The sequence below is a fragment of the Gekko japonicus genome, unplaced genomic scaffold (assembly GCF_001447785.1).
Source record: "Gekko japonicus isolate JY-2015 unplaced genomic scaffold, Gekko_japonicus_V1.1 scaffold2870, whole genome shotgun sequence".
In the NCBI taxonomy this organism is placed as follows: Eukaryota; Metazoa; Chordata; class Lepidosauria; order Squamata; family Gekkonidae; genus Gekko; species Gekko japonicus.
In genome coordinates this window covers 137,989-162,203 of record NW_015161490.1, presented here as the reverse complement: position 1 = coordinate 162,203, position 24,215 = coordinate 137,989, and the positions used below count along the sequence as shown (strand labels likewise).

At 45.0% G+C, this 24,215-nt stretch overlaps 1 protein-coding gene across 1 annotated transcript in view; it reads right to left on the bottom strand.

Moving 5' to 3' along the window:
• AMOT (angiomotin) overlaps positions 1-24,215 on the bottom strand; it is an 82,171-nt gene that overhangs the window by 16,382 nt on the left and 41,574 nt on the right. Inside the window, exons 6-9 of the mRNA XM_015429179.1 lie at positions 22,315-22,407; positions 15,773-15,918; positions 1,182-1,331; positions 500-690 (exon numbers count right to left, since the gene is read on the bottom strand). Of these exons, the coding sequence (XP_015284665.1) occupies positions 500-690; positions 1,182-1,331; positions 15,773-15,918; positions 22,315-22,407 (580 nt within the window). The remainder of the gene's footprint in view (positions 1-499; positions 691-1,181; positions 1,332-15,772; positions 15,919-22,314; positions 22,408-24,215) is intronic.

The window sequence follows — 24,215 nt, the reverse complement described above, 5'->3', positions numbered from 1 at the left end:
TTACCAGAAAAGGGGGGGGGGAGAAGACAGTAAAGAAACTTGATTCCCCCTCCTGTTTGGCTCTGCATCCTAACTCTGAACAGGATTAGAGGCAGGCTATGAAGAGGGTCAGGGATCTGGAACTCAAACCTACAATGAAAGATTGGAACTGGGTATGTTTAAGCCTGGAGGAAACTGAGGGGAGACTGCACTCTTTAGATACCCAAAGGGCTGTCATCCTGAAGAGGGCAAAGCCTTGTACTCCGTTGCACTAGAAGGCAAAGCTAGATCTAATGGTCCAAGTTACAGGAAGGCACACTTTTGGGGAGTATTAGGAGAAACTAGCCAGTATCAAGAGCAGTTTTGACAACCACCAATTTTTTTGGGGGGGGGGGTTCACTCTTTCTTGAGATCTTCAAGCAGAGAACCATCTGCTGGGGATTTCCTGCATTGAGCAAGAGTTTGGACTAGTTGGCCTACAAGGCTCTTTTCAACCCCAGGATCCTAATTCTGTTGTTACCTCTGTGCAGCAACAGTAGCAGCTGCATCCAATGCAAATTGACGCATCACACTTTCTTCTAGGTACTTCTGCTCCCACTTGGTCATGTCAGCTTCCAGAGCGAGGATCCTCTCCTCCTTTTCACGCAGGAGCTCCATAAGGGAGGTGGCATTGCACTCGGAGACACTGGCGGGCTGAGACGTACCCTGTCGCTAACAGGAGAAGCCAAGAGACAAGCCAGTTAGCCAACTGACTGGTTCCAAGACACAATGCCCACAGAGATGCACAGAACTTCCCTTTGTGGCTTTGATGCTTCTTGGAAGTTAAAGAGTGATTCGCACAGGCAGAAGCTGGCATTTTCAAAGGACACGGCAGTTGGTTGGATGGCTCCATCATACCCCAGGATGGTTTCAGCCTCCAATCTGAAAAGTCCTCTGTGCATCTTGTCATCATGGGCTGAACGTTCTTCTGGCCATGGAATGGACTGACCAGACCACTGCTTAGGTAAGAGGCCAGCAGTAATGCACACTGTAGTTGCTTCATAGCAAAGGCATTTTCAAAACAGCAAAATAGCAAATAGAAGAAAATACTCAAAAAGCCCACGGACTCTTTCCCCCCGACTGGTTTTCATCTTTGCTAAAAGAAGTCATTCACTAGGACCTGCATTTTTAAAGAAGAAACTGCTCGGCTCAGTTCCCTGTACCTGTTGCATCCGGAGGGATTCCAGCTCCCTCTCCAGCCTAGTTCTAAGCCGGTGCTCCAGCTGTTCTCGTTTTTCGCAGGCGGCCTGCAGCTGAGCCAACGCCTGTTGCATCTTCTCCACCTTGTCCACATAAACATGCTTCTTCTTTACCTGAGTCAAAAGAAGAGACCAGATTGTACATTTACCCCTGATGGATCAGGATTTTTTTACATGGCAAAGCAGCCAGTGGCTCTAGCATTTGGTAACCAACCAATTTCTCTGTCTACTCCTAACCAGGGCATGAGGGCAACAGCCTTCTCCTATTGCCCAGCATCTCTCAAAGATATCCTGCCTCTGAATAAGGAGGTTCTATTTACCTAGTGTGAACCAAACATACAAAAACAACCTTGAAGAATGTAGACAAAATCTGTTTTGTTTTGGGTTTTTTGCAAAAATACAGTGATATAATATAAGCTATCATGCAAAGTATGAATAGGGTACAAAGTGTGTAATTACATTAAAAGACACACAATTACAAGTGGGACATAAATCCTGCTAAAATACAGTCTTAAAGGGAACCGAGTCTATAAACAGTCCTCTTATGCTGTAAGAACAGAAAGAACCATTCTCTGTAACAACCAGAGCTAAGTCCCTCAGAGCATGAAGACATCAAGGTTAGTACTACATGACAGGCCTGTTTTGAATCAATATCTTTATCAAGCTGTTAGCTTTCATAAGGCTTGTGGGACTTCCACTAGTTTCCAAGAATTCACAAGAGCATGGCGACAAGCAACCCTAATGACAAGCTTGAGATAGCCACTTTCTGAAAAAATCTAAGCTATTTTCTGTCACTGCATTCTGCAACAGAGAATTCTTTACTTACACATTGAGAGAAAAAGTGCTTTTGTCCGTCCTGAACCTTACACAGTAACACCCCCCCTCCCATATACAAATCTGAGCAAGGGATGAACATGAACCTAAAAAACCTTGTTCAGGTAGCCCCTGAACTGAACACCAAACGGAACTGAGCCAAAAGGCCCCAAATTGAACCAGCAAGTTTGGTTCCCCCTTTCTCCTGGCCGCAGCAAGCTGTGGCCAGGAGAAGGGGGGATCACCCATCTGTTTCGCTTCCCCGCACCAAAGCTTGGGGGGGGGGGGAGCAAAACAGATGGGCTGGCCGGCAACCATTTAAACCTAACAGCTGATGCACGGACCTGCCCCACTATTTGTTTTAAATGGCTGGCAGCCATTTCACCTGTCAGTTGTGCTTCCCCCCGCTTTGAAGTGAATGAGTTAAAAAGCTCACAGGTACTTAAACCTAACAGCTGATGGGCAGACCCCACGCCACAACTGTTATGTTTAAACAACTGAACCAAACAAAAGTCCAGTAAATGGTTGGGGAAGCTGCCTTCTCTGAACATTGGTTTGGGGGCTCTGACCTGGCCCAAGTTTGTGCCAAATTTTGGCTTGTGAGCCGGTTCGTGCCCATCCCTAATCTGAACTCTAGTACAACTGAGTTGGTCATATATTCACTGCACACACACACCAAATTCTTTAAAAGTTATCCAGCTCAGGTACTGAAGTGGACAAAGCAGAGGCTCAAATTCCCCCTCAACAATTACAATACTATGGTAGCCCCAATTGTCCCCCTGGAAATCCTGTTACTGAGGGAGATGCAGCCCCCCAAGAACAGGATTTGGGAGGCATTTCAGGCTGCTGTGGGAGGGGGGAGCTGAAGAAGTTGCCCTCTGCAGGCAGAAGTCCTTGTGCCCATGAAAACACTGTACAGGATCTCACCCAAAAATACACCCCCCATACAAACTACATCACAGGATTGTTGTGAAGCTAAAAGTAGGATATTGTCCACAGATGATTTTCCAGATTGCCTTTGAAGACGGGCAGGATGAGGAGGAGTGATTCCCCCAAAACAAACAATACGGGGAGCTATTATATTTTTGATTTGCATAGGTAAGACCTCAAGATTAGGAAGAGGAAATAATAAATACAGGTTGTACTATATTGTCAAAGCCAAGGCTAGTTCTGTGTTAACCTAGTTTATGTGATATTTAATTGAAGTCCAGTTGCTGTATTGTATTGAAATGATTAAAAAATTTAAAAAAGGGCAGGATGCAAAAGAGACTGACAGAGTCCACTCAGTCAAATGGACCCCACAGAATTACACTGTTGATATGGTTGAATATACAAAATTACTCTCTTAATTTTTCTGTCATTTCTTAGTACAAACTTAAGCAAACTGCCTGCAAACTAAGTGTTCTGCAGTGCCCTTGTTGCTGTAACTTACTCAACATTAAAATACTGCAGCCAAATACAGATGGAATTGGAACAGCATTTCCTGAATGCAATCAGCCTTCAAGATCACTAGCCAAACTGGCCTGGAGAATGGGCCATTGATACTTACCGTGAAGGGTCCTTCTCCTCTGAGATACAGAGGACATCTTGCTGGGTGTTTCCCACCCCTTTCCTTAGGGAGGCAGGAACTAAACTTCACTTCCTGTCCACTAGGTGGGATACGCCCCTCAGCTCCAGTTACGGGACTCCAATGAGCGGTAAAAAATAGTGTAAAAAACACTATAAACTGTAACAATTCAATAGAATAGGACCCAAAACGGGTCAACAGGTATGAAAATAGATAAGGACAGGAAGGACTACCCTGAGCCATACAGAATAAAAGTTAACAGAGAAACCAGATAAGACGATGAAAGGGAGGGCCCAAGATGTCCTCCGTATCTCAGAGGAGAAGGACTCTTCACGGTAAGTACCAATGGCCCGTTCTCCCTCTGAGCGGAGGACATCTTGCTGGGACCTCCTACAGCAGTGTCCATGTTACTTGGGTGGGTCATTGTCTTGGTCTGTCAGAATCCCCTGAAGAACTCTTCGACCGAAGGCAGCATCAGCAGAGTCGAAAACATTTATCTTATAGTGTCGGACAAAGGTAGACACTGATGACCACATGGCAGCCTTGCAAATCTCCTTCACTGAGACGTGGTTCGCCAGGGCCGTGTTGGTCGCTGCACTGCGTATGGAATGCGCTGCAATACCCAAAGAAGGTACCATCTCCTGTGCTCTATACGCCTCTGCAATGCAGTATTTGAGTGTGGAACTAATTGTGGACGTAGACATCTTGCAACCTTTGTTAGGGGGAGAAATCGAAATAAACAAGGATTCGGTGTTTCTGAAGGCACTAGTACGGTGTAGAAAAACCGTCAACGCCTGCCGGACATCGAGAGTGTGCCAGATTCGTTCCTGAGAGTGAAGAGGTTTTGGGCAGAAAGAGGGAAGGCAAATCTCCTGGGATCTATGGAACCTGGAGTTAACTTTGGGTTGGAAGGTAGGATCGGGCATTAGGATGACCTTAGGAAGGTACAAAGTCTTGGATTAGCGGAGAGTGCCCCCAGTTCTGATACTCGGCGAGCTGAGGTTACAGCCACCAAAAAGAGTATTTTCATCCTGAGCCACTTCAGAGAGATCTCCTTGATTGGCTCAAAAGGAGGCTTGGTCAGAGCGTTAAGGACCACATTTAGTCTCCATGTGGAGAACCTGTGAGAGATGGGCGGGTCCTTAAGTGACGCTCCCTTCAGAAAACGTTTGACATGAGGATGTCTAGAGAGGGCCCAGCCTTTTACCTGAGGTAAGACTATTGAAAGGGCCGCTACTTGCCTTCTAAGGGTAGATGCCTTCAGATCGGAATCGTGGCCATCCTGTAGGAAGGAGAGGACATTCCTGAAGTGTGGTTTGAGGGGATCAACAGATTTCCTCCTAGCCCAATGTACAAAGGCCTTCCAGGTGGTATTATATACCCTGCAGGTCGATTGTTTCCTAGGCGCCAATATCATGTCAGTCACTTTCTCTGGATAACCTAGTTTGAGGAGCTCGTCTGTTTCAATTGCCATGCGGTTAGATGAAGCCATTCGGGATCCGGGTGCCAAACCAGTCCCTGTGTTAGCATGTCTGGTGACACTGGCAGACGAAGATGAGGTAGGACCGATAGTGCTTGAAGGTCCGAGAACCACGATCTCCTGGGACAATAGGGGGCCACTAGAATGACCTCCGCCCTGTGTTCTCTTATCTTCCTCAGCAGTCTCGGGATGACCGGTGTCAGTGGATACGCAAACATCAGGCCCTGAGGCCAAGGAGACGTTAGGACATCTGTTCCCTCCGCACTGTGATGATGGAACCTGGTGAAGTATCGCTCCAACTGAAAGTTGTGTGGCGAAGCAAACAGGTTCACCTCCGGCAGACCGAATGAGTCCACTATTAGCCACTCCGCTTCCTGAAGATGGAACCGGCTGAGCCAATCCGCTTGAGAGTTCAGGGTCCCCTTTATGTGTTCTGCCCTGATGGAGGCTATGTTGGACTCCGCCCAGAGGAAAAGTTTGGTTGCCTCCTGACTTAGACGTGGAGATTGCGAACCTCCCTGGTTGTTTATATATGACTTTGTTGCGATGTTGTCCGTTCTGATCAGGACATGACAACCTGCTATTTGAGGTCGAAAATGCAGAAGAGCCAATCTGATGGCTCTCAGTTCCAACACATTTATAGGAAGTTTGCTGTCCTCTTTGGACCATAGACCCTGAGTCAGACGGTTGAGGTATATTGCACCCCAACCCTGTGACAATTTGTTCCCATTCCGCTACATAACATGCACGGCCTCGGAGAAGATGGTGAGCGTTGGTCCACCATAAGAGACTGGACTTCACCTTGGAGGGTAGATACAGAAGAACATCGTGGCGTTTCATGATTCTGGTCTGGAAAGGTCTCAAGAACCGCTGGAGCGGCCTCGCATGAAGGCGGGCCCACGGAACAGTGTCTATACACGAGATGAATAGGCCCATCAACTTCGCCAGGGTCATAAGAAGGGATTTTCTGATCCGGAAGGGATAAGAAGGGATTTTTCTGCCTTGGGGTTCTTGACGTCTCTGCCGGACTTGTCATCCCTGGGGGCGAAAGATCTGCCTGGTCTGTTGAAGAAGGCATTTCTTCTGAAAGTCTGCCTGGAAGGTCCCCAAGAAGGGCGTCTGCCTTCTCTGCTGAATCTGTAAGCTGATCTTTGACCTCGAAAGGAAAAATTAGTCGGCCCCCTCCGGTCTGCTCTGCCTAAGGATCTGGGCATTGCTTTCTTTTTGTCCTTTGTTTCAACAAGGATCTTGTCTAGAGCATCGCTGAAGAGCCTGTCACCCTGGAAGGGATATGCCGTAACTGCCCTTGGCATGGAGATCAGCTTGCCAGGCTCTTAGCCACAGGGTCCTTCTGGCGGCTACTGTTGAAGCCAAGGCTCTAGAGGAAAAAACCATCGCATCTAGGGTGGCATCAGCGGAAAAAGAGGAGGCTTGTAGCAGTCTATTAGCCCCTTCAGCCAGGCATTTGTTGGACTCAGGAATAAATTGGACCATCTTCTTAGACCAGGCAATGGAAGCTCTGGCTACCACGGTAGCTGTAGCTGCCGCTCTGATGGCCATGGCTGTGGCTTCGTGGGCCTTGTGCAATGCAAACTTGGTCTTCCAGTCCAGGCTATCTCTGACCAGGCCTTCTCCATCCTCCAAAAGCAAACCAGAAGTTTGGAGTGCTGTAATTGGTGCATCCACCTGGGGGACCTGCAAGAGCTTGTCAGTAAAGTTAGGCAAGGCATATAACTTTTTAACGTTAGAAGGGCAATGCTTATTCGCCATAGGTTTAGACCACTCCTTGACTAATTGTTTCTCTAAAAACTCAGGGAAGGGAAAAACTTTTTCGAAACCTGTGGTTCTGGGAAAGCAGTCTTTGCTCTCCCTGGGTCTAGACTCATCAGAATGCTCTGAGCTGTCGTGGCTTTCCGCCTTAGGCTTGGGAATTTCAAAGGCAGACATTGTCTTTTTAAGTAAGTAATGGTAATCCTCAGATTTGAAAAACCTCATAGAGGGTTCAGGAACCTCCATCTTCTTCCTCCTCCTCATCAGGGAAGAATTCTCCTTCCTCTCTATCATCAACCTCATGATCTCCCATCTGAGAGAGATCCCATGTAGGGTCTTCCCTCGGAACAATAATGGCCTTTCCTGGCTGCTTTAGTTGGCCAGCGAGGTCTCTCATCATCCGGGTACGGTTTGTTCAGGGTACCCTGTGGGTAAGGAACGATATGTGTATGAGAGTGACCTGGGCAGGAAGTCCTTGAGGGGGGACCACGGTGAAGGGCAGCAACCTCCTCCCTCATAACCTGTCTAAAAAATTGCATCACCTCAGAAGTTAATCACACATTGGTGCCCTTGTCAGGGTTACTCACAGGTATGCCGGGAGGAGTCTCAGACTGAGAAGAACAAGCCGCTCCGGCCCCTTGGGCATTAGGAACTGCCGTGACATCATCTGAGCTCATGCTCTGGCTTATGGAAGCAGTGACAGCCGCCCCGCAGCCTCTCCCTGTTTCCCCAGGGGTTCGTTGTTTAGGTGGCCGATTAAAAATGGCGCCCGCATCGTGCTCCATAGGCAGAGAGTGAGGCCGCTTTTTGGCGCGCTTGTCTTTCGACTGTTGTACGCGCTGTCGCAGAGGGGGTGGAAGAGACGTCTTTCCCCTTTCGTGGCTCTTCTGGTGCCGGCATAAGGGCTTCACCCCTTTCAGAGCCGGAGAAAAAAACCGTCCGAATCGTCCCGGTCCAACATGCCCCGGAGCGTCGGTTGGGAGAAGGCAGTGAGGAGATTAGAAAAGGTGGAAGAGGAGCAGTAGAGGAGGGAAGAAGTAATAGTTGAGGTAAAAAGGATTGAAAAAGGTCAGAAAAAATGGCTGGGTAGCAAATAGCTGGAAAAAAGGCACGAGTGCCAACTAAGTGCTGCGCTCCCTACAGAGGCAGGAACGAAACTGGAGCTGAGGGGCATATCCCACCTAGTGGACAGGAAGTGAAGTTTAGTTCCTGCCTCCCTAAGGAAAGGGTGGGAAACACCCAGCAAGATGTTCTCCACTCAGAGGGAGAAAAATTGCTTCCTGACCCCAAAGTGGCAATGAGCATTTCCCTGGGCGTGTAAGAAAGGGCCACAAGAACTAAGCACCGAGGCAACCCTTCCTGCCCTCCCTCTCGTGATCTGCCTAAGTTCACAGAATCAGCACTACTGTTAGATGGCCATCTAGTCTCTGTTTAAAAACCTCCAAAGAAGGAGAGCCTTCCACCTCCCAGGGAAGCCTGTTCCACTGAGGAACTGCTCTGTCAGGAAGTTCTTCCCCCCCCCCTTCAGCTCCCCCCTCCCACAGCAGCCTGAAATGCCTTCCATCTAGAAATGTCTAACTGGTGTATTTTCCTATTCTTTTAAATCGTTTATTAATTTATGAATGTGTTTTTATTGTTGTACACCACCTTGTGTCTTGTTTGTACTGGGGAGGGTGGTCTAGAAGGTTGATTTATAAATAAATGATCCGCACTGAGTTTTTCTGAGTCACTACAATTAAAGCATCAGCTGAATGATAGCAGCGGTTCTCACAAAGCAGCACCTCCATGTGCGTGCTGCTAGGCTGTGAGCTTTGTGGCCCCCTGGTGCTCTTAAGGCGCTTGATTGACTCTCACCATTAGCCTGAATCGGGTATGAAAACTTTGCAGAGAGCTTCATGGTAGAAAACTAGTCTAACTAGTGGTAGAAAACTAACCTCAAACGTGCTGGGAGGTTGTGGTATTTTATAATCTGTCACAACTCTCCTATGGTGTAGGTCACATACAGATGGGGGAGCAGAGCTCGTGTCTATGAGGACACTGAAACTGTGGCTCTCTCTGATCCCCTGCCCAATAGACCAAGGTGTGGATGTTATCAGGAATATATCCGATGGTGTACATTACTGGCAAGAGGAACAAGAGAAGGCTGGAGGACGTGCAAGAGCTTCTTGTGAGTCTCACTGCTAAAACAATGTGCTCAGTTTTCTTTTTAACCAGAGAGATAGCTTTTAAACCAATGTCATTAAAATTACCTGAATTGCAACTGCAAATGCAGAGGAATTTACAGTGGTAACACAGCATTCATATGTATCTTGCCTTCCCTGTTGCCAACCCCCATGACCAAGGCTATAGGAAGGCTTAAAAAATTACTGCTAGAGCACTATAGCATTGTCATGCAACAACGTAGCCGTTTCCAGCTCTTATTAAAAATACTCACAGAGCAGAATAGTTTTCTGGGATTAATATCCATTGAATAGACCTGCTCAGGAGTGCACTTTAAGTCTCTAGCCCTTTTAGCTGTAGGGCTGTAAGGAGAAATGTGTAGTCAGTATGTCTCCCATTATAATTCCCACTACAGAAAGAACCACAGTTTTTTCATTAAAAAAAAGGAAGCTGGGAGTTAATACACTGTTACAATAGATTGGTATAATGTTGTAATGCTATAGCAATATAGCGATTACTGATTTTTTAAAATGCTCAAAACAGCCCTCCAGTGAGGAGGGCGGAATGATGGTTGCAGGGACTAAAGAAAGGAAAATGGTACTGATGTGGGCTGGACCTGCAAAATGCGCATCTTCCCATCCACACAGTATCCAAAAGCACTCTAACCATGAATTTTCCGAAAAAGGCTGTACCAAACTAGCTTTGGAAAAGATCACAGCGAAGCAGAGGAAAACATGGAAACAGAACAAATAGAGGACAATGTCATGTGAATGCTCCCAAAAATAATGCTGCAGAAAGGAAGCCAAGCTGGAGCAAAACATCTGTGCAGAAACAGTCTAGGCTAGGAACCTGAGAGAGCAAGCCCAACGAAGTCTACATAGAAACAAGTCTCATGTTATTCAGTTGGGCTCAGAAAATACTCTCAGAACTGCTGCCTTAGTCTATTAAGCTAAAAGATTAATTAAAGGTGACAGACCACCTTGGAAGAACACAAATCTTCTTCCAAGAGTGGTCATCTTTTTGATCCAAAACATTCCCTAAACATCTGCTAACAAACAGATCTGAGGGGGAAAATGAGTTGCAGTAAGTAACAAACAATACCACTCACAAGAGTGAGCAACGGCCAACAGGCGGCAGCTGTTATTCTGTTATATTATTGGACCAGAAGCATGACAAGAAATGACCTAATACAACCTCCTTATTTGTACCTTTGGTAGAAACTCCAGCAAAAGCAATTTGGGTACTGCTTTTTCTCTTATGAGTGAGCTCCTCTCCGTTTGTTTGTTTAAAAGTCAGTTACAGTCCTCAAAAACTACTGCTGGAAAATTACTCACAAACCACCAACATGGAGAATTACAAACAGAAGTCTTTTTAAAAATATCCATTTTCTGTTTGTGATCAAGGTAAGTTTTGCGAGAGAGTTATGGCCCCTTAAAAGCAACACAGTCTTCTTGCACATCAGCTGACAAATGCATCCTCAGCAAGCCACTTAGCACGCATATACATGGAGCAAATATTTGTCAGAACGGAGGCAAACAATATCTAAACGTCTGCAGCAATCCGCACCAATGTGTTTCCCGGCACTCATGTGCTTCTTTTGCCTTGGGGATAAAATCTGAAGGGTCTTGAGAGGAAGGGAGACGGGACAGGGAGCTTCAGGTTACTCCCAACCAGCTGACTAGCAAAACATGAAACTCACCCTGGGCAGGAGCATCACAGCTGTACATCCTTGGCTACAGGGCCAAAATAAATGACACTGTTCTTGAGATGACTGGATTTCCCTAACCCAGCTTGTTTCCCTTGCAATCACACATCAGCTGCAGTAATGTCATTTTAAAGATCAGAGGGAGCGTTTTGGCTGTTTCAAGTGTCTGAAAATGGCTGGGGGGGGGGAGACAGTCCCTCCTCCTCTCCAGGCAGCACTTCAAGCTGGAAAAACACTTCCTCTGATCTTTAAAATAACATTCATGCAGCTGATGTGTGATGACAGGGAAATTAAGTTGGGTTTCGGAAACCCATGGTCATCTAAAATCATTGTGCAGTTTGGCCCTCAGTCTCTTGTGGCCACAGAGGGAGCAAACCTTCTCCTTTTTTTGGAAGATGAAAGCAAAGATAATCTTTTCCCAAAAAGAAGAGCCGATCCCGGCTTTCCTCTGCCCCCTTGATGCAGGAGGTGCTTCAGGTGAGCGCAGGAGTCATCCTCTCTGCAGGGAATACCCATCTGGAAGTAGCTGCCTCTGTCATGGGATGATGGTTGGCTTGGAACCTCCCTACCCCTGTGACACCCCCACCCTCTCTCAAAATTCCAAGTATGCCCACTGCCTCAACGAGCCTGGGGAGACTCTTAGTCTGCAGGAAAGGCTGCTTCTGATTTGTGAAGGAGCTGTCTGGTGCCTCTGCCTGGCACCCATGCCACGTAGCCACTACTAAGCACATGGCAGATCCTTTGTCTCCTCCGTGGTCCTGAAGCACTCAAAGCCATCTATCAAATGTGCCATCTTGGCACCACCATTTCCCTGTGGCCCTCTAATTTGGACGTTTTGGCACATGAACGAAATTCACAGCTGTGCCCCCATTCAAAAAAGAGGTGCTGGTAGCAGAGTCAGGAAGGGAAGTCAAAAGCTCAAAACTTTACTTCCCTCAATTCTGCTGTCTAACTCTAAACAGTATTGAAGCACAGTTCTGCTTTTAAAAGAGTCTGGAAAAGATTAAGCGAGCAGTGGAGAGCCAAGAGAGAAAGAAAAAGCCACACTAGAGGATGCAAAGATGCAGGCCAGAAATGGCAGCCTGTGCCAAAAAGCAGCTTAGCCAATCTCCCCCCCCCTTTTTTTTTTTGCAGGGCTAACTCAGAAATTATTTCATTACAGGCTAAGAAATCCAGACCAAGCACACAAAATTATCCATAATAGCTTGATAACGGACTGCCACTCAATCATGGGCCTATTTGAATTTCTCTTTTTCTAGAATGGTCATTCTGAGAACTGAACTCCTTTCATATGCTGTTACTTTGGAAAATTACAGCAAAAGAAGCAGGAAGGCCTTATGAGGACTTAATTTCTTAAAACTCAGTACTGCTGAAGGAAAACTGGACAGGAAGAGCTGGCCTGATGTTTATCCTTATCTCTCCTTTAAAAATGCAGATCCTGAGAGTCAACCGGTGCTCTTCCACTAAGAAACTTCCACATCTCTTTACAAGAGGAAGGAAAGGGAGGGCTCAAGAGCTTCCCATTCAAGTGCAGCAGGGCTAAAAATACTACAGACATCCCCAGGGAAGAGACTGTTGTGTATCTCACCTACCTGGGATGAAAGGAGGGGTGTTCCCCTTCACAATGTTTAAAAGGAACACTGAGCAGAACGCCATTCTCCACCAGTGCAAAATAATCAGTTTATCATTGGTCTCTAGTTACCACACGTGTGAATGCAACATCAGCTATTAAAAATGGGAGTTTATGCCTACAAAGAAAATAGCCGTGGAGAGCCTTACATATATATGGAGCTGTGCTTTCTAGAGTGCCATAACATACAGAAAGGGACTGATGGAGTAGCACAATGTGGAGGGAAGAAAGAAGTCTTTCTTATTTTTCTTTGAAAGTAGTATGAGAAGAAACTGGCACTGGCCAGTGAGAGAGCAAGCTGCTTGCACTGCAGGAGGTAGAAATGGCTGGGGGGGCAGACTAGACCATCCCCCAAACAATCTGGTAAACCATCTGTCATCAAACAGATGTGAGGAACAGCACACAGGTTAACGCGAGCCATGAACAGCTATGAAGAAGAATAACAAAGATTTCTGTTGGTTGCCATGAACAGCTATGAAGAAGAATAACAAGAAACAGATTTCTGTTGGTCGATTTAGCAGTGTTTGTAGACTGCACATCAAGGCTTCCTGATAGTGTAGCTTAACCAACCAGATAACTGTAATGTTGCAGTAGGTTGAAGCTAATCCCCACCCAGCTACCAAAGATGACCGCAGTGCGGTGTAATGGCTTGACCACTGGACTAGAATCTGGGAGCCCCAGGCTCAAATCCCCCTACTACCATGGAAGCTCACTCGGGGACCTTGGACCAGTCACACACTCTCAGCTTAACCCACCTCACAGGATTGTTGTGAGAATAAAATGGAGCAGAGAAGAATGATGTAAGCCACTTTGGGTTCCCATGGGGGAGAAAAATGAGCTATAAATTAAGTAAATAAATAGTAATAGTTGAATACAGCTTGAAATATAATCATTGTAGTGCGAAACGATTGGAAAATACCGAATGTACCTTATGAAGTGAGGACTGCACAGAAAATGCACAAAAAATGGGGCTGCTGTGAGACAGATTTGGACTAAAGGCAACGTATGGGATGAAGAGATCCTGCACATGCCGTTTTCCAAAAAAGGCAAAGCAGATTTCCCAACAGCATGTGCTGATCTCCAAGGCACTTTCTAAAGAGGCTGGGTAACACACACACAACCCAAAGCATCTGTTCGGAATACAGCCCATGATGGGTCCTGACTAGGGATGTGTGTTTGGAATTTCCAAGCCGAATTAATACCCGAATCATGCCTTTTCCAAAGGAACTGGCTGGTCACTGTGTGAGACAAGGTGCTGGATTAAGATGGCCCATTGGTCTGATCCAGCAGGGCTCTCCTGATGTTCTTATCAAGGGAAGGCCTCGGCCTCCATGCCCTGTTGTTGGCCCTCCAGAGGACCTGGTTGGCGACTGTGTGAGACAGGATGCTGGACTAGATGGACCACGGGGCTGATCCAGCAGGGCTCTCCTGATGTTCTTATCAAGGGAAGGCCTCGGCCTCCATGCCCTGTTGTTGGCCCTCCAGAGGACCTGGTTGGCGACTGTGTGAGACAGGATGCTGGACTAGATGGACCACGGGGCTGATCCAGCAGGGCTCTCCTGATGTTCTTATCAAGGGAAGGCCTCGGCCTCCATGCCCTGTTGTTGGCCCTCCAGAGGACCTGGTTGGCGACTGTGTGAGACAGGATGCTGGACTAGATGGACCACTGGGCTGATCCAGCAGGGCTCTTCTGAATTGCTACAGGCTGGCATTAAACTCAAAACAGATGGAAGGGCATGAGAGGAGCCATGGGGAGAACGTGCAGGGTTTGTGAAGAGGTATGTGCTGGCTGGTCTCTGCTACCCTCCTTGTCCAAGAAGATCTAGGGGCCAACTGCTTAGTAGTGCATATATACGTAAATATATTTACATATTGCGCTCTTAAAAATGTGAGGCTATTTCCAACATTAATATGGACAAAATAACAAAATTTAGGTTCAAATATATACCCAGGCCAGTAAACTGAAAGCCCAACAGGAGTAATAATACCTAAGTCCTACCACCAACAATTAACAATCTTAAAATGTCCAGGTAAACAAACAAAAACCCTTGACCTGGCAGCAAAAGGAAAACATGCTTGGCACCAGGAGCAAGTTAAGAGGGAGGACATGAGGTGTCACAACAGAAAAGGCCCTGTCTGTCCTCAACGGCCAACCAACTCACTTGGGGGCGGGGGGGCTCAATAGAGCTTCTGATGCAGACCTTAACCACTGGATAGCATCCATTCTCAGAAGCATGGATTCCCAGAGGCAGACAGAACCTTGGTCTGCAAAGCTGATATTATGACATGGGTGTGAAGTTGGGCAAAGCATGTGCTTTGGACTATGGCTGTCTATCAATTAAGTTCTTCCAAAAAGGTACTTCTCTGCATGATCCCGTCTTCTGAAGTATGGTGGGTAGTAATCAGGCATGGCCTTCTGTGTGGTGACACTGTATCTTTAGAACGCCCTCCCTGAACATATCTGCGTGGCACTGTTTACTCAGGATTTGGCTTGATCCATCTCTTCTTCCCACTCCCTTCCCTGACTAGTTCTTTAGTATTTCACTTCTTGTTTTACTGTACTGATGTTAATAATCTTCATTTTGATTGCTGTTTTAAACTTTTCAAAAAAATTGCTGCTGGTTTTGTAGCTGTGTTATCTTTTGTCGCGATGGTTTACGACGTTATTTTACTAAAAACAACATGGAAGCCTTTGCAGGGGAAGAATAGTGAATGGTTTAAAGACACATATTGCCAGCAGTCAGTCAGAAGAACAAGCAGTCTTAGTAGCTGCAAATCTCTTCTGTCTCCTTCACTTCCTCACACCTCCACTACAGTTGACTTCTCATCCCCTTCACCCCTGGCAGTCAGGAAGGACTAAAAAAAGGAATGGCCGCAGTGACAGAAAGCCCCAGCTTGAAGAAACAGAAGACATCAACTAGGATTCCATGGCACCGAGGAGACCAGACGCTCGGAATCTGCACTAGCACTTTAGTCCCTGTGGAACTTGTGACTGAAGACTCGGCTGCAATCAGGGCAGCACTAGCTACATGCCTCTTGCACTCCAGACGACATGGCTTTCCCGCTGATAAGTGATGCTGCTGCACTCTTATTCCCAGTGCTCCCCAAGCCTGCTGTAGCTACACATTCCCCAGGTATTCTTTGATTGCTACAATTTACTTTAGTGAAATTGTTATTTATAATGAAAATCAACATGTGCTATGCTGGAATGGACAATCTGGCCCACTGATTTAATGTGAGCTAGTTTTGTATAATATGTTAATGTTTTAAATTTACACAACGTGAAACGGAGCCAAAGCTGAATGAAAAACAGAACCAGAACATATCCTTGGGCCCCATGTATAGAGAACTTCCTCTGATTCTAAGAAACCACTGGGCACATTTAACTAAGTGGGATATCAGTGCCTTAGTACAAATATAAAATAAATACCTCTTCCTCCAGTTTCACCACCTTGGCCTGAGCATTGTTCAAGGCCTGGTCCCGAATCTCAATGTGCCTCCGTTGATCCTCATTCGTGGAGCGAGCAGCTGCCAGTTCAACCTCCAACTTCTCTTTCTCCCTCTGGGTTTCTTTGTCTGCCCAAACAAAGTGGGAGGAAAGGAAAGAAAAAAATATGAACTTAAAAGGGGATGGAAGTGCCAGGCCAAAGATGACAGTGGCAACCTCTGAAAACTCCAGTCCCCATTTCAAAGAAGGTTAAGAGAATCCAGAAACATGGAACTTTTGGACAGGAAGGAAGACGAAGCAGCAGAGAGATCAAGGAGAAGAAGAACAAAGATCTCTGGATTTGCAGTGAAGAGCCTGTCAGTGATTCTGATGAGGACAATTTCAGAGGATGGAAGAGGGAGAAAGCCAGACTGTAGAGGAGCAAGAGAGCAGTTGGAGGTGATAAAACTGACACTGGTGGCTGGGAATAAGCAGTATGCTCTAGAAAGTTTGATGGCAATGGCAGAACCCCCCTCCCCCCCCGCCCCGAGGGCAGCTGGCGAGAGAGGCTGGGTTAAAAAGACAGCTTTCTGGGAAGGGTGGAAGACAGTGGCATGTTTAAAACATAGTGCAGGAGCCAGAGGAGAGGGACAGGATGGCTGTGCAGTAGAGAAGAGGTGAGGTGTCAGGGCAGATGGCAGTGTTCCATTTGGCACAGCATGTAGCGGTGTCTCCCCCACCTGTTCAGCAAAACAAATTGGATATCTTTAGGAGAGTAGTATATACATAACTTCAGAGGACGGCGGAAGACAGGAAGGCCTGGCGGGAACTGGTCCATGGGGTCGCGAAGAGTCGGACTCGACTGTGCGACTGAACAACAAACAACAACTCAGAGATAACGTATCAACCTGGATTTCCAACAACACAGCATGGGCCATCTTATCTTCAAGCTCATGACTGAGTCGGCCAATGACAGGCTCAGCTCACCAGAGATGGGCAAAACAACCCCTCCTACATCATCAGCCTTACAGACCAGCATCGCCTCTCTCTCATCTGGATCCAGCTTCCCCTCCCTCAGTCACTCAACAACAGCAGCAAGACACGGTTTTCTCTGCCAGCAGCTCCCCAGGGTTTCTGTCAGGAATAAGGCCTTTCCTGTATTTTACTACTGAAGATCCTTTCTGGAGACACCAAGGACTGAACCTTCAACACTAAGCACCTTTGAACCTGAAACCTTCTGCACACTGTCATTGGGCCACAATCACTTCACCTTCATCAACTAAGCTAGAGAGTCTCAACAACTCAGTAACATAACAAAGTTTGAGTCCAGTGGCACCTTCAAGACCAACAAAGTTTAATTCTAAGTATAAGCTTTAGTGTGAGAGCTTATACACAGAAGTAAGCTTTGTTGGTCTTAAAGGTGCCACTGGACTCAAACTTTGTTATGTTAAGCTACCAACAGGGCTACCCACCTGAAAAACTCAGTAAGACCGACCTAAATTTCAGTATCATGTTTGTCAGTGTCTCACTGATTGAAAAGAGGAGATTACCAAATATTTAAGGCATTTAACAGCTGTATTAAATATTCAGTAATTTCCCAGTTGGGGATTGTTGTTCCTCTCATTTGCACATTGAACAGCCCTCTGTAATTTACTCAGACACAGACAGGAAATCAAATCCATCAGGCCAAGGCAATTCAACCTAGTTACCTGTGGTGCTGAGGCCCTCCTAACATGCATGGTACTTTGGTTTGTTTGCTGACAATGACGTGCTTTAAATTATATCAGCCTCAAGAGTCATGTGGTCCCAATGGACAGTGAATTTGGAGTCTTGCTTGCCACTGAAAATCATAAATAATCCAGAATGTGGTACCAGGAACAGAACGTTACCTCCAATTTGACAGATGCATATTTTTTGTTTTCCCACAATTTGTTTCCAAATTGTAAAGCTGATCACCTGATCAAAATGTACTATGCAAAATGTACTAGTGAAGGACTTAGATAGCCTGCACAACACATGCACAGAGCAATGGGGGGGAGGGGTTGGGGGGAAAGGTCCAGAGATGGTTGTGCATACTGACTTTTAGTTTGTTTGAAGCAAAAACAGCACACATGAAGTCCAAGTCCAAACGGCTAGTGACTGCCAAATGGGTTGGAGTCTGCTTGTGCCTCGATTGCCACAAAAAGGTCCAAATAAATACAACCTTTTGGAGTACCCTGGAATCTCTATAGGTAGGATATGGAATAGTTTGGGGGCTCACTTTCCAGAAAAACAGGATAAATCCAAGCACTCATAGGACACCCTGTGAGCAGTGTTCCCTTTAAGATGAGTTAGTGTGAGCTAGCTCACAGTTTTTTAGCCTCTGGCTCACACATTTTTGTCTTAACTCAGGAAGGATGGCTCCAGAGCAAACTAATTTATGAGCAGCCAAATCACACAACTTTAGAGCAAGTAGCTCACAAAGTAGAGTTTTTGCTCACAAGACTCCACAGCTTAGAGGGAGCATTGGACACAAGCCTAAACAGCAGGTTAAACAGCATGAATGACAGAAGAACACTACAGGGATGCTGTACAATGCACTTTTTGTACAGCTGCTGCCACACTCTGCATTCTATTAGTGACTGCCAACACTGACTCAGTTACAGAATATACTTCTGGAACAAAGTAACCCAGCCCTGCCAAGTGCCAACATCCCATGACCAAGGAATTACACTAAATGGAAACCTGGTAATAGAGCCAGATCTCTGTAGCTGTGCTACACAGAACCTGAAAATGTTAGTCAAATAGAAAGAGGGCCAACAATAAAAGCTTAATATATATAGTATACAAAAAGATACATGTATTTATTAACAAAGAATTAAAAATATATAGGGGCCCAATCACACCTAATGTAAAAATACCAGAATCTCACACACAAGGACTAATGGACTTGACCTGACGCGTTTCGGCCTGAAATGAAACCACCAGGCACAGAATAAAAATATAAATGAGGCCTCCAAAGATGCAATCACATGCCAAGTGGTGATTCACTGGTAATAATTTCTGGTCCAGAAAGGGCCTTCCTATGATTGTTTAGCCAAAGTGTCCTCAGTAGAATTGCCCTTAGGCAAAGAGCCTAGTGGTTTCATTTTGGAACAATTTTTTTCTGGCCTTCTTGTATTTATATTTTATATCTGTAGGATTGTACTGTACTATTATATAAGCCAATATGTTCCTCACTGTGCTTGACCTCTGAAGAAGGCCATGCAAATCCAACACTTACTACAATCAATACTTACCAAAGACGATGATAATGCCCTTGTTCGCCGCCTATCTGACTTTGAGAATCTTTTAAAGCAAAGCGATCCTCGCAAGAACGGGCTCATTTCCAAAATTTATTCGATCTTGTCAGAAACTGATAATAATCACCCAACAAACTATCAGAGAGCTTGGCATAAAGATCTAAAAATTATTCTCCGTGAAGACCAGTGGTCCCAGATATGGCTTAGAACAAGCCTTATTTCCAAATCGCTACCTATTCAAGCCTCAGCTTATAAAGTCCTGTTTAGATGGTACTTGACGCCAGTAAGACTAGCGCATATGTCCTCTAACATAAGCTCTCACTGCTGGAAGCTATGCAGCTCTAAAGGAACCTTTTTTCACACATGGTGGGATTGTATCCACATCCACAATTTTTGGAAACAAATCTTACAAAGTATAAAGCACTTTACAGGCATTACTGTTCCCAACTATTATCTTACTCAACCTTTGGGATGATGACCAAATCCCTAAGATTCGTAGAGATCTGATTCTAACGCTTATAACAGCAGCCAAAGCCACAATTGCTCAGTACCAGTGGTTAGGGAAAGTTTGGGATTACTTCACGCTAGAAAAATTTATTATGCATACTAATAGATCCGTTGTATTGAACCTCCTTATAGATCCACTAGACAAATGGTTTCCCTTTTTGGAAAACATAGAAGCAGAAAAGTTGATATATGAAAAATGGTCGTTCTATATGCCTGACTCTATGCTATTTTAACCCCTTACTCTCTTGCAACGTCATTGTCAGATACTGTTCCTTTCGATGTAATCATTCAAAACACTCGGTGCACCGTGTTCTTTCCTATTATATATGTGCTGTTGAAATCCTTATATGAGTTCTGTACATGCATCTTAATTAAAATCCAATAAACTGTTTTAAAAAAAGAAAGAAGGCCTATGCAGGCCGAAACGCGTCAGGTCAAGTCCATTAGCCCTTGTGTGTTAGATTCTGAGGTGTGATTGGGCCCTTATATATTTTTTAATTGTTTGTTAATAAACACATGTATCTGTTTATATACTATATATTTATTAAGCTTTTATTGTTGGCCCTCTTTTCTATTTGACTAACCTTTTCAGGTTCTGGATCCCAGGTTTCTAGGTTCAGCCCCCCCCCCCTTTTGTCCCAGGCTATGCTACACAGGCCAAGCAATAATATGCCAGGACAGAGAGAGCCAGGGAAAGGGCTCTAACAAAAGGATCCCCATTACTCTGTGAGTAGGCAGTCATGCACAGGATTCACATTCACATTACAACGGCTAGTGGGACTTTAACTGACATTATCCCTATAGCAGAAGCGGTTCCATACCTACTGTGGAAACCAGATGTTCAATTAGCACTGAGATTAACAGCAGTGCTTCAAAACGTCCCAAGAAACCAATTTTAAGGGCCCGCACAATATTTCACAAAGGTAGATAGCTGCTCTCTTGTTCTGCCCTTTCAAATATGCACAAACAGGCCAGAAGAGCATGGGACAGGGATGGCATCTTCCCCCTCAACATAAATGATGCTTGGGTGAGGACTAAGGGAAACAAGCTGATGCTTATTCCTAGGTGCCCAGGACAGCCATCAAGCACCTTTGCACCAAATGCAGATTATAAACTCCAATTATTCTGATTATGTTCCAGGTGCAGGTTTTTAAATTCCATTTCAACAGCCACGGTAAATAGATGACCTTCCACAACAACATTTTTATGGATAAGCAGGAGATAATAATTTCAGGTAGCTATGTTGGCCCATCATCAGAAAGAAAGCCAACCCCCCACAGCTGGGTAACCCCTTTTCAGGACTGATGCAGCAGTATGCTGGTTAGTTCTGCAAGTTTGAAAGTTTGCTTGCAACTTCCCAATGTTTTAGTTGGTCTTAAAGGTATAGCTTAAGGTTAAGAGTGTTACTTAGAAGTTATTGGCTGCTATTGGAGGCATTTTACTCCCAGCGAGCACCTTTACAAAAGGCCTCTGTCAGTTCTGACGTACCCTACAGGTTCATAGCAATTTGATATGCTCCTAACATAAAGAATCTCTTCTCTAAAGACATAATACTGTGCAATTATGTGCAATGTACACTGTCTGAGACCAAACATCCTCTCAACACAGCTGCAGCAAGTCTTGCATGTTTTGGAGCAGAACGAGACTCCTGAAACAAAATGAAAAGTAGATCTTGGGAGAAAAAAGAGATGCACTGCAAATCCTCTCTGTCAGGCAATTATAAAGTAACAGCAACATTTAAAGCGCTGTCTGCAGGGTGGAGCTCCAAGCATTGCAAGAGTGATTCACTGCCTTAAGACCCAAGACATTCCGGACAAAGGGAAAGGCAGTATTCCAATACCTGTCATTTTGGTTTCCACTGTCATCAATCAATCGTCCATCTGCTCTTCTGGGCAGGGGTCATAACCTAAGGCTATTTTGTGTACACACCAGAAAAAGAGCATAGCACATTTCTTCCGTATTATGGAAAGGGAAAAATTCTTCCTCCCAGCAGCTTTGCAGGGCAAGATAGAGCCAAGACTAAGGAGTTACAGGGATGTGAGGGAAAAGAGAGGGAATGCAGGTAAAGCTTGTGTAAGCACCAACAGCCACTGCCCGGCTCTGCCTGGCCTTGCTGGGCCAGGTTCAGACTCCAGGCTCTCACGCTTTATGCTCCTAAAGAAAAGCACAAAGCGGTGTGTTTGGGGAGAGTGTAAACAAACTGTACTATTTTAAATGCATTTAGGACTGGAAACATGCCTAATCCCACAGAGCCCTCTCTTATCTAGGCAATGCTGCTCAACAATATTGTTGAGTTCTTTTCATCAATTCAGAAAGCTGGGGGGGAGGAGAGAATCTGCAGTCACAGCTTCTTACTGCTACTTTCCCTAAATTGCTACAGTCCTGGAGAGTTTTGCAATGTTCAAGTGTGGCATGTCAGAGAAATAGTATGTTTGGATAGGAGGGAAATGAAGAGAGGAAAGAATTAAGCCAGGCCTGTGTGATCTGCTCACCACGATTCTACGCAACAATCAAACAACTGAAGAGCACAACTTTGTGTGAAGACCGATTCAGCACTGGATTGCGCCTCACATCAAGATTCAAGCAAAAACGTCTTCAGCATCACACTTTATGCTAAGCTGGACCATTCTCACGTCTTCCTGAACCAGTGGCCTACATGTTGCATTGCCTCAAACCTACACTTGCCATGTTTATCTCACTTTTAGCACTCCACTCACACAAGAGTGATTACAAATTAGGGCAGTAATCTGAACTCACTTTGTGCAAAGAGCTGGGAGATCGTTTTCCTGTTATCCTCAGAACCCTCAAACTCTTTTTCTGCCAGCTGCTTGTTAGCTGTCTCCATGCGTTCTGCAAGAACAAAATACATTAAAGAATATTAGGTAGTTTATAAAACCCAAGGAACCTGTTGACCAATTGCACACCTTGTTTGATTCTGTGGCAGCTGCCCCCCCCCCCGCTGTATCTTCACATAGATACAAACATACAAATGAAGGACATTCAGTTACCTCTGAGGACAGAGAAATTTTTGACTAAAACTCTGTGAAGCATAAAACACGGTTAGCATTTTAAAGAAACATTTGCTTCATAGCTTCCCCCCTAAAATCTTCCTTGTACGGGAAAATGTATTCAGCTGTACAATGTCTTTGTAAAATCCCATCATAGCAAGATCATTTCTCAGTGCGAACTTTCACACGATCGCCTGAGGTGAATAAACACACTAAGCCATACAAGAAAAAGACAGAATATGGCAATGGCCATTTCCAACGCCTCACTAGAACAAATGGCTCCAGATATATCTGAATGTTTGACTGATGGCACACATTTTAATTGCAAGGGATGTATTTTAATTAGGAATGTTTGTAAGAACCTTTTGGAAATTAATGTAGTGGTGACAAAGCCACTTTCCCCTGGCTTCCAATCCTCCCACAATGCCAGAGTAGCATCAGACAGGCCAGAGCCACATGGGGCAGAGGGGGAGTCACATGGGTCCAGTCGCTAACTTCTTCCTGAAACAGGTGTGTGACAGAGTTCCTTTAAAGCAAGGGGACCCACACTGCCTCTCTGATGAATTTGGGGCACCAGATGGTATCTTCCTTCTCCAGGTCTTTCAAAGCAGACCGCTTGTGCTGTGAACTAAGTTCACATTTGTTTTTCTCCAATATTTCTAGATCAGCACAAAGACGTTCAACATTTCGAGCTCCACATTTCTTTGTTTTTTAAATCCAGCAATTGCATTTCGAAGTTGCCAATGTCAATATTAAAGGGAGAAAAATTTAATTCTGTTACAGTAGCATTAAGAGGTTTTTTAACAAAGGCTAACGTCGCTTTGCTGTTTCTGAATTCCTGAAACCTGTTGAGAAAAGCTTCCCTCATATTTAAAAGTGTTGTTTTGAAATAGCAAATGTCAATAGCAGAATTATTTTCTTGGCGATGTTTCAACAGGCTTGGAAAGTGAATCAAAGTTTCTCTTTCAAAATCTTGAGCAAAAAGAGATAATTTGTTTTTGAATGAAATAACTTCTTCGAAGAAAGTGTGTTTCCTTTCCCCTGTAGTTTACGATTAAGCTGATTTAGATGAGACGTAACGTCTACCATGAAATAATTTTTTTGGATCCACTGATCGTTCATTAGCTCTGGATAGTGAACACCCTTCTCAAGGAGAAATGCTTTAATTTCTGTTAATAAGGAAGCGAAACGTTTCAAAACGTTTCCTCTTGATAACCAACGCACCTTGTTATGCAGCAGAAGATCTGCGTACTCACTCTCCATTTCAACTAAAAATTCTTTAAATTGGCGATGATTAAGAGCTTTAGCTATAATGGAGTTGATAATCTTAATCACCAATTCCATAACGTTGCAAATTTCTTCTGGAAATGTCTGCGCACAAAGCCCTTCTTGATGAATGATGCAATGGTAAGTAAGTATCTCGTGATTAATTTTAACTTTCAAAATAGCAACAAACCCTTTTCTTACGCCAGTCATACTTTTCGCCCCGTCTGTTGAAATTGAGACAATTTTATTGAGTGGTATATGATGTTTTTCAATGCACTCAATTACAGCATTTGCTATATCCTCTCCATGTGTTTGACCTTTGAGTGGCAATAATCCTAACAGTTCTTCTTTAGGACCTGTAGATGAAATAAATAATACAAAAAG